The sequence below is a fragment of the Camellia sinensis genome, chromosome 8, assembly GCF_055761805.1.
Source record: "Camellia sinensis isolate YWXY chromosome 8, ASM5576180v1, whole genome shotgun sequence".
Lineage (NCBI taxonomy): Eukaryota > Viridiplantae > Streptophyta > Magnoliopsida > Ericales > Theaceae > Camellia > Camellia sinensis.
Genome location: NC_138968.1, coordinates 181,817,964 through 181,828,640, shown reverse-complemented (window position 1 = coordinate 181,828,640; position 10,677 = coordinate 181,817,964). Strand labels below are relative to the sequence as shown.

The following is a 10,677-nucleotide window of genomic DNA, read 5'->3' as shown; positions in this document are numbered from 1 at the left end:
GACCGGGCTGGACCTACCTCGGGCAGCGGGCAAATTTTACACTCCTATCAATGTTAATGTTAACATGTCAATGTAAATATTCACAATGTCACGGGTAGGGCTACGGTCGAGCTTCGGACCGCCCACGGGCTGCGGGCCAATTTTACACTCTTATAAATGTGAATGTTAACATGTCAATGTGAATATTCACATTGTCAACGGGTCGGGTTGGGCCCGCCCTAGGCCACTGGTCAATTTTATACTCTTAACAATGTGAATGTTAACATGTCAATGTGAATATTCACATTGTTAACAAGCTGGGCCGAGCCCGCCCCAGACCGCCCACGGGCCGTGGACAGGTTTCGGGCAGCCATGGGACGCGGGCTAATTTTACACTCCTATCAATGTGAATGTTAACATGTCAATGTGAACATTCACATTGTCAACGGGCCGGGCCAGGCTCACCCCAGCCGCGAGGGGGGGCTTTTGGCCGTCCATGGGCCGCGGGCCAATTTTATACTCTTATCAATGTGAATGTTAACATGTCAATGTGAATATTCACATTGTCAACGGGCCGGACCGAGCTCGCCCCGGGCCGCCCATGGGCCGCCGGCGGGTTTCGCGCTGCCACGGGACGCGGACCAATTTTACACTCCTATTAATGTGAATGTTAATATATCAATACGAATATTCACATTGTCAACGGGCCGGGCCCGTCCCGGCTCGCGGGCGGGTTTCGGGCCGCCCACGAGCCAATTTTACATTCCTACCGATTAATGTGAATGTTAATATATCAATATGAATATTCACATTGTCAACGGGCCGGGCCCGTCCCGGCTCGCGGGCGGGTTTCGGGCCGCCCACGAGCCAATTTTACATTCCTACCGATGTGAATTTTAAAATATGAATATTCACATCATAAAATTGCTAACCGTTCAAAAAATATTTATAAAGGTATCAAAATTAAATATAAGGGCATAAGTATCCAAGAAAATTGTGTAAATCAAGAAAAAAGGATTTTATGGAATAAAACTATACATACATGGGACTAAATGGGTTAAAAAATTCTTTCATAAATTTCTTGGATTAAAGCACTTCTAAATAGGATTTATCAATAAAAATTCCTTTTGAATTTTACGTGTCGCAAGGTTAGGAAATAAAATGGACTCCAAAATTTTGTTCAATGCAGGAATGGACAGGAAAAGAAAAATATAGAACATAATAAATTGCCTTTTTTGCTTGCAAGTGTAGTTTCGAAGACAGGGAGTTCCATAATTCACACACACACAGCTTTTAGCATAAATATTTCAGAAATCAAAATCATCTTGGTTTGGCTTGGGTGAAGTCAACAAAGCAGTATAAAGCCTAAGCCTGTCCTCCCCTAATGAAGAACACCTCGACAATGGTCTTCTGGGCCTAATAAACGATAAAGAAGTGAGTGTCAATCGATGTTTATACCTCCTCCATGCCAACTGAATTGCCACTGCTGCCCAAGTTCTCCATCCAGGCGAATAGTATCTCGCGCTCCTCTTCACTTTCTCGTTCACGAATGTGTATCGAAAATGTTGGGTCACATATTTCACGTCTTCGGCTTCTAATCCGAATGCCTCTGTGGTTTCGAAAGTGAGCAGTGTCGATGAAGACGGTGGAAGTCGTTCGACAAAGGGTCTTCGGAGACACCATGACAAAAGCTCGTCGCCGCTGAAGTTTCCAGGGCCTAACATGCAGCAGCTTTTCACACCGTCTCGGAGTACTTGGCTGCTTTGGAGATGACCCCTTACTACAAATAGCATTCTTTGAACTGGGTCACCTTCTCTGGTTATCTGCATTAAAAATGTCTATTATGAACACAAGTGTCCTAGTCAGGAATTCTCGAATGCACAGAATTTTGAAACACGTGAATTTCGATAGGGACCAAGAAAATGTTAGGACAGAGGTTTCCGTGCTTACAGAGTGCCCGCTATTCAAATTTCTTTAACAAATTTTCATAATTTTTGTACTAAAATAGCACTACTCTTTAATAAATTTGTAAAGAAATTGAAACTTAAAATTCAACAATTGAAACTTACTGTTTCCCCCTTTGTGAATATGAGGGACTTCACGCGGTCACAGATATTCTCTAAGACGAGATTATCCATATGTTGAAACAGAGGTACCTGAAAATAGAGTTGGAAGGTACTTACTAAAACTCACACATTTATGTCCACCAATGTTCCCAAATCTTTTATTCATCCATCTGAAAACTCTGAAGTTGTGTTTTGTTGGAAAATTTGAAAATAGAAAGGGAAAAAGTGTATGAAATTATATGAAATATAAATATATTTTATTCATATTTCACTTAAATTTTCTCTTTCTCTTTCCAAATTTCTTAACAAATTCCCCAATCAAATACAGCGTTACAATTATTGAATTATGTGAGAATTTAAAAAAATTAAAATCTCAAGATATAATTCAATAATTGTGAGTATTTGGAGATAAGAGAAGTGAAGAATTTAAAAACAGAGAATCTTGTGATCTAATTTCAAATCTTCTTGTTTTTGAGATGCCTATCGTCAAATATTATAAATTATGGTTAGGGAATTGGAGATTTTTCATAATCAATATTTTTGCTCTCTTATACTTAGCTTTCGTTTGGGAAGTGGGTTGACATTTTGACTTTTTGATTCTTTTAGTTTTTTTTGTGAGAGAATAGTATAATGATTATGGATTGAATATGATGTTTTGTTTTTTTGTGGCTAAAATAACTTATTTTGCCATCGTTTGGCAAGTTGGTTTATGGGTTTTTTTTGACTATTTTAGCCACAAAAGACAAAATAGGTTATTTTAACCATAACAAACAAAACATCGCATCCAAACCATAATCATTACACTCTTCTCTCACAAAAAAGTCAAAAAAGCCAAAAAGTCCTTCCCAAACCAAACTTTTTAGCCCAGGCTAAAATAACAAAAAAAGTCAAAAAGTCAAAAAGTCAACTCACTTTCCAAACGAAACTATCTTTTGTGGCTAAAATAGCTAAAAAAAAACCCCAAATCCATCTTCCCTATTTTGTTTTACTTTCAATCATATAATGTGTAATCGAGCAGCTTAAAATGCAAGCTATCTTTATATATATGATCCTACGTCATAAATTATTTATTCCAAAAATATATATGTATATTTTGTAAATTTGTGTTTTTTTTTTTTTTTTTTTTTTTTTTTTTTTTGTGTTACCTGTCTAACCAAGTCTAAGCAGAGATGGTATTTGATGTCCCTCCTCAGGCCTTCAGGGAGGTTGCGGATCATCTCGCATTCATCCACACCGCGCATTGCAGCCCAACGCTGCCTTTCGTAATTACGGACTCTCTGCTTGAAAAGAGGAGGCAAGCGTCTCCTCCTCATCCACCACTCTATATTCCTCATCTTCAATTGCATTGCCTGTTTCTTTGATGTTGTTGCATGCAAAAACACCTGTATATATGTATAATGTATATTGTATTTCCATATTCACATTTGAGGGGTTGTTTGACACGGTTTATTTTATGTATGAAAAAATCTAGGAATATAGGAAATAATCATAAAATCAGACATAATCTTCTCACATAATGTGTGTTCTATACCAATGTGAAATGATTGTATCTGAATCGATGATTGATTTTTGTATTCACAAAATATTGCTACACATACATAATTTCTATACAAAGGAGAGGATAAATTAGATTTTTTGTCACTACAGTTTGACTCTAATTTAATTTTGGTTCCTATTGATAAGACATTTTTTAATTCATTCATCTTATTTTGGTTCCTATTAATATAACATTTTTTAATTCATTCATTTTAAGCTAAAACATTTATTATTATGACTAATTATAAAAATATATATATATATTAGTCTCATTATTCTAAATAAAAAAAATATTTGTGAATTATTTTTTTCATTCACAAAACACAGGGGCCTCCAAATGCCATACAAAACAAAAATATGGGCCTCGAGGTCCATTCACTATGCTTGGTTTCACTTTTCAAAAAATACTTTTTGAAAAATTTACTTTTCTTATTTTTCGTGTTTTTTTGTTTTTATTGATTTTTTTTTAATATTTTAAGTAATTTTTAAAATTTTTAGACATACCTAACTTAGATGTATCTAAAAAGTAAAAAAATTGTGAAGAAAACCTTTTAAAAATTCACTAAATACCCAAAATATAAAAAAAAAAAAATACGAGAATTTAGTATATTTTTTGTACTTTTATGTATTTATTAATTTTTTAAAATATTTTTTCACAAATTTTTTACTTTTTAAATACATTTAAGTAAGGTGCATCTAAAAAGTCAAAAAAAAATGTTTAAAATTTAAAAATATTCACTAAAAACAAAAAAATACGAAAATCAAAAAGCTTAATTTTCAAAAAATTTAATTCAAAAAATCCAAATCAAAGACATTAATTATTATGTGATGATGCAGTGTACAAGAAGAGGACCAAAACATGAACCTCTCTTGGACTATTATTGTCCGGTGCCATTATTATCTGAACACGCTGTACAAGAGGACTTTTTTTTGTTTTTTATTTTGTACTAAAAATATGACAGTAGCTGAAATAGTGGTCCATTTACATAGTGGCTTAACTTCCATAAGGATACTAAAAATAAAAATAAAAATTTGTCAACACAAACTTTTGAAACAGTAATAGACAAGAGTAAATATTCCAAGGACAAGTCTTTAATGTGTTCAAAGTTGCACACAATATAATTATATCTCCACCAAGTCAATGGGATCTCAATCACTTATAATGTAAAAGACATGTTGAATGGTAAAAAATGATATCCACGTAATAAGGTGTGAATCATGTGCACCGTTTTGGAATGTACATTCATTTTATGTTTCATATCACGCACAATTATTTGGGATTGACATCATAGAATTTTCCAATTAGTCTTGATTCCAATCATTATTTACAAAAATGGAGTGGCTGCTGTGCGGGACACAACAGTCACTACTGTACAGTCATATGAACTCAAAATTGTGCAGTCATATGAACTCATTTTGAGACTCGTTTTTATGATCTAAATCGTTCATATTTTAGTATATATCAATTATAATATATCTGTCAAAAATTAAGTTAATCAGATATCATTAACCCTTTTATCTACTCACATTTATATTCATTTTTATACTTTAAATTACAATTATCATTTATTTTTCTAGATACAAATACAATTTGATAAAATGGTTAACGATGCCCAATTAACTTCATTTTTTACACCTATATTATACTCAATGTACTGCAAAATATGAACAATTTGAATTATTGAAAAATTTCTTGAAATGAGCCCAAATAGCTGTACAACAGTGGCGGATAGAGTTATGATAATGTCCCAACTATATCATTGCTCTTGACTTCCCATGGCCTTTGAATTATCTTCAGAGAAGTCATTTTTAGGTACAATATTCTCTACTTTTGTGAGCATAAGTAAAATATATTCTGTGGTTGGTTAAAACAGTATAATCTTCAATTTTAAATGAGGTCGGTCACATTTTAAATTGGATAAATTACTCTTTTAAAATATGTAGTTTGACTCCTTTCTTTATTTTTAAATTCGCTGTATAGTTATTAATTTTTATTTTTAACTTAAAAGGATGGCACTGAATTAAAATTAGACTTAAAATATAGAAATTAAATTATTCAATTTAAAATAATAAAAACCAAAATAAAATTTAAATCAAATTACATAAGTTAAATGTATAATTTACTTTTTAACAGGATACATCAGGCAATTTCAATGAATGACAAAAGTGTGTTTGTGAAAAAAACAGTTTTCAAAGGTGATGGAAACTATGATTATTCAAAAGAGAGAATTAAAAAGTGAAGATTATACCTTGATGTTTCCAATCAACATGGTGACCAAAAGGAGCCCAGTCGTGAGAACTATAATAATGAAGACAACTTCTAACCAATCCGTTGTGCTCTCCAAGTTGCCAAAAGTACTGTTTCATATATCAATTTCTATCAGATTTACGTTAGGTTTGTATTATAAATTTTTTTTAAAAATAGTGATAATTTTTATTTATATTTAACTCATCTTCTTCTTTTTTTCTTTGCCTAAATTTATAATCTAAACACAATTCTATAGATCATACAAAATATAAATTTTCAATAATTTTATAAAAAAAAAAATCCCTAAAAATTTAAAAATAAATATCAGATAAATGAGAATAGATAAAATTAATTAAAAATTAGTGGAATGCAATTGAGATATATCTGGCATCCACTTAATATTATTAATTTATAATTGTTTTTTTATACTTCCACCAATACGATATTCCCCTAAAATAGTATATAGTAAAAGCATTTTTCAAACAAAGTTAGAATAGGCAAATGCATAAGCAACCGAATTGTCTCCCATCTACTACATGGGGTGCAGCTTCGACATATCTAGTTTGGGTTCACTATAAGTTCTACTTTAATGATCTATTTAGTTTATTTTGTAAATCTTTATATCTAAATCATTCACTAAAAATTAAATTAATTTAAATTATGTAATTATAATTATTAAATTAATTTAATTTTTTCATTAATAAGCTACCCTCTTAGAATCTAGCAGGGGGGGGGGAATCAAATTATTGGAGTGAGAAGCCTAGTAGGCTTGGCATTGATTATTATTGAATTTCGTGTAAAAAGAAGTGTTTCAAAGTTTTGAAAATCAAAGAAAATGACATCTCAAGAAAAAGAAAATCAATGAAAATGTTTCAATTTTCTTTTTTGAAACCAACGAAAAGTATTTTAAAAGTTAAAAAAAAGTATATTACATTATTCACGTGTTAGCAAGGTCCAAAAAACAATATATAGCATTACCCAAAGAAAAATATATATATACCTTAGAGTCATGAGGCCCCAAAAGATAGGAAAGAGAATCTTCTCCAAACGGCTTTCATTGGCAACAAGTTGAACAGTCCATTTATAAGCTCCAAAATCAAAATTATCTTCATTGTCTAGGCATGCAATTCTGGCTTGCTTGTTATCCCCCCAAACCAGTCTTGCTCTATCTCTCACCAAGCTTGTTGTTCCATAATAAATGGGCTCTTCACAAGCCAATATTCTCAGTCCACACCCCTTTGTTTCTCTACATTGCTCTCTCAAACACTTTGCTGCCCTCTGGATTCCTAACAAGTACCAACATGCTCCCACTGCCTGCACATTGTACACAAGGTTTAAAGTTTATCGTCAAATAGTCTGTTTGGCTGTGTTTTTTATTTTTTCATTTTATTTTTTAAAACAAACGATAAAAAATTTTAAAATACTCATCGATTCAAAAACAACTTCCTCACTTTCTCTTAAAACAATTTTCCTTGTGAAGACTCCGGATCATCTGTGACTAAATTATAAAGTTAATTCTAAAGTATTATTTATATGAGAAAATTACAATTTACCACCTTAACTAAATATATATATACATCTTTCTGCCCTATTTCATAGTAAATAAAATGTTAACAGAAGGTGAAAGTTGAGATTGAAACAAATTAATGAGCAAAATGTAGCAATTTTTCAATTGAAGAGATAAAGTTGGTAGAGTTTTGGACAATGGGACAGGGAATGGGGAGGGATTTCACCCCATTTTCAACACGTTAATCACAGTTAAAAGAGATGTTGTCGTTTTCACCCATAGGCAAATTTTTACTCCACTTCTTATCAATGTATTATTCCTTTTGTGGACGATGTAAGTGAAAAAGATCACAAGCATGTTAATATTGATTTGAAACAAAGTTTTAACTTTCAACTTTAAATAACAAGACAAACTCAAAAGGGATTTTTGATATATATATTCTCTCTCTTGTATAAAAAAGTATGCGATTATTAGGATTTTGTATTTACCAAAACATGAGCACACGTTTATATTTTATTTTTGGAGATTTGGAAAGAGAGTTGGATTAAAATAATTTACTAAAAAAAAATCTAAAATAGTTAATAAGATTAAATGTCACGTCTAATTCATAATCATTTCATTTTTTATCTTACAACTATCAAATCAACTACAAAATGACAACTAATTTCCCAAACATAACTATTTTAGACCAGGAAAATGTCTCGTATCTCAAATTTTGTGGCTCAAAAGCGGCTCAAATGGCTAAAACGACGTCGTTTTGGCCATTTTTATCTTGTTCTGTATTCAAAATGATGTCGTTTTGATCATTTGAGCCACTTTTGAGCCACAAAATTTGAGCTACGTAGCATTGTCGTTTAGACAAATTAAAATAATTAAAAAATTAAATAACTAACTAAAAAAACCAACTTCCTAAACAAGACCTTTAAACCCGGAAGTCTAGTTAAATCAAAATAATGCATAATCTTTAAAGAAGCGGAAAAAAAAGAGAGACGGACATAAGTAAGCTTACATGCGATGCGACAAAATATGCAATCATGTTGAGGGCGATCCCCCACCAAACAGTGCCGAATATGTAACCAGACAAGTTTTGCATGCGACGCAAGAGGCAAACCGAGTGGTAAATTTTGGGGAGATATTGGAAGAGAAACATGATTAAGAATATCGTCATCACAACAGTTGTTGATCCCCTTTCCAACAAGGCCGGAATAGCTACCCATAGTACTACCTGCATTGTGTTCATATTGCTTTAGCATTATTCATTATCAAGTAAATCACGTTATCACATGACATATGTGGAGACAAGAATAAAATTTCATATAACCCTACCCAAAAACAAAAAGAAGTGGTTTTTAATGTTCGGACAAAGAAATTATCTTTTGAAACATATCCCGAGGTTTTGATTATTGTTCTAGATATTTTGCATGATAAAAAAAATTAATAAAAATGAAACTTAGACAGGGGTTGATATTGTTGCTGTTTTTTTTTTTTTTTTTTTTTTTTTTTTTGAAACATAGGCAAAAATATGAACCAGTCTACTATCTTAAAATGAAAAAGAATTTATACCACAATCGGTAGCAAGAACCTCCTAACCTGTGTGTAAAATTTATTAAGTAAATGTTTTTAAATTGTGTTGTTTTCAAAATTTTGCCCAAATAATTAGTCAAGAAATTTTTTTGGGGTGTAATTTGAAAAATAAAAATAGTAACCAAAAAAGAAATATAATGCCAAATAGACCATTATTCTTTCTTGTAATCATTTAATTGCACCAGACAGCCATTGGGAAAAGATTATCGACGTGAGAAAGAAAGTACAAACTCTCTTACTATTACAACTCGCATTACAGAACCAAGAGTGCTAGTGTCACTACTTTGTGAAAACTACAATGTATAGGTTATCTATTTTCAGTATACAAACCAAAGACGTCCATCAATTTTTTCTTTCTTTCTTTCACAAGAGAGGATACATTCTTTTCTTTGGAGCTCCTTCCAAACCAATTCAATCCAAAAAACAAAAATAATAGATTAAATTTACCCATTATACCCCTTCTAAGGTTGAAGAAAAGACACAGTTTCATCACATGCTCACAGTGCAACGTATGCATATGCATACAATAACTGCAGTGCTGACTGCATTTGTCATCTCCTCAAACACTAGTGTACAAACCTCAAAGCAACTTCACTCAATCTGCGGAAATGTATCGAAACTTTGAACTTTCAACAGTGATATATCAATTGGTACTATCTAATATATATGGTATCACCGATATGAAAATTTTGAACTGATAATGATGATGATATCGTTGATCATGAACTTGATGTATAATTGCAATCATTAATGACTGATATTAAAATTCTCACCAAAAATATTAGGAATACAGAAATTAAATACAGAATGAATCACAAACGCTCACATCATTCTGTGTTTAATTTCTGTGTTAGTAGCAGTGCTTAATTCTGACCTGCGGAATAGGGAGGATGACAAAGAGATCAAAAATGAAACCCTTTTTTGCCTTCAAATATCTAAGAGCCACCGTCCGAGCGCTCCCATTGTGTACTCGGCTTCCTTCTCCACCACCACTGCCCACCTCGTAGGACCGCTTGGTCATCTTGAGCTGCAGCCACATGTTCCACACGTGCAAGGCGTCCGTCATGCACCGGAGAACGGTGACAGTGACGGCAAACCAGCCGTCAACAAAGAGGCACATGCACGTGTCGCTTATTGAGAGGGCGTAGAAGAAGAGAGGGTCCACGAAGAGCCCCGTGGCGCATACGAGGAGGAACACCCGATTCCATTCTCGGATCCAGGTGGCTCTCGGGTCCAAAACTCTACCAAGAGACCATCTTGTTCCGAGCCGAGGACCGCACCTGCCGGACATGGTTTTGCACTCTTGGGAATTCTCTTCCTCTCCATCTTCTACTACTTCATCTTCTTCTTCGTCGTCATCGCTGCTGTGATGGAAAGCTTGGGAAATTTCTTGCTCAGTTGCCATGGATACTCTTTGTGTATGATGATGTGTGTGGGAGAGAGAGAAGTTGGTACGAGAGGGGTTTGGGTTATTGTGAGGTAAAGGAATATTAAGCACGGATTTTTAGGGGATGAATTGGAACTGTCTTGAAAAAAACAAAAGGATACGCAATAATTTTTTTTTTTTTTTTTGAAACACATAAGGACACACAATAATTGTAGAGGTGGAACTAGGGTGGTATAACAGATAAATTGTCCGATTTTACCTGATTGCCCCTGCTGTTCAGATTTTGGAGAGGAGGGGTTATTTCGTCCGTGAGATTTAGGTCTCGTTTGGGAACAGACTAATTTAGTAATTTTTTTAGTATTTAGTTAAA

General features: G+C 33.2%; 1 protein-coding gene across 1 annotated transcript; it reads right to left on the bottom strand.

Moving 5' to 3' along the window:
• Positions 1-1,191: 1,191 nt before the first annotated feature.
• Positions 1,192-10,413, bottom strand: CNGC4 (cyclic nucleotide-gated cation channel 4). Its single transcript, XM_082884289.1, has 7 exons — positions 9,795-10,413; positions 8,346-8,561; positions 6,830-7,143; positions 5,831-5,939; positions 3,191-3,427; positions 2,049-2,135; positions 1,192-1,802 (listed from the first exon to the last, which is right to left on the bottom strand). Exons 1-7 carry the CDS (start codon positions 10,323-10,325, stop codon positions 1,287-1,289), a joined length of 2,010 nt encoding a protein of 669 aa, XP_082740415.1. The 5' UTR covers positions 10,326-10,413; the 3' UTR covers positions 1,192-1,286.
• Positions 10,414-10,677: the final 264 nt, after the last annotated feature.

What these genes read in the sequence shown, in the direction of transcription:
- CNGC4 (XM_082884289.1), bottom strand. Translation starts at nt 10,325, where the DNA reads ATGGCAACTGAGCAAGAAATTTCCCAAGCTTTCCATCACAGCAGCGAT. An exon ending in TCATCCTCCCTATTCCGCAG is followed by an intron (nt 8,562 to 9,794) that starts GTCAGAATTAAG and finishes AACACAATGCAG; the next exon opens with GTAGTACTATGGGTAGCTAT. An exon ending in TGGGGCCTCATGACTCTAAG is followed by an intron (nt 5,940 to 6,829) that starts GTATATATATAT and finishes TATATGAAACAG; the next exon opens with TACTTTTGGCAACTTGGAGA.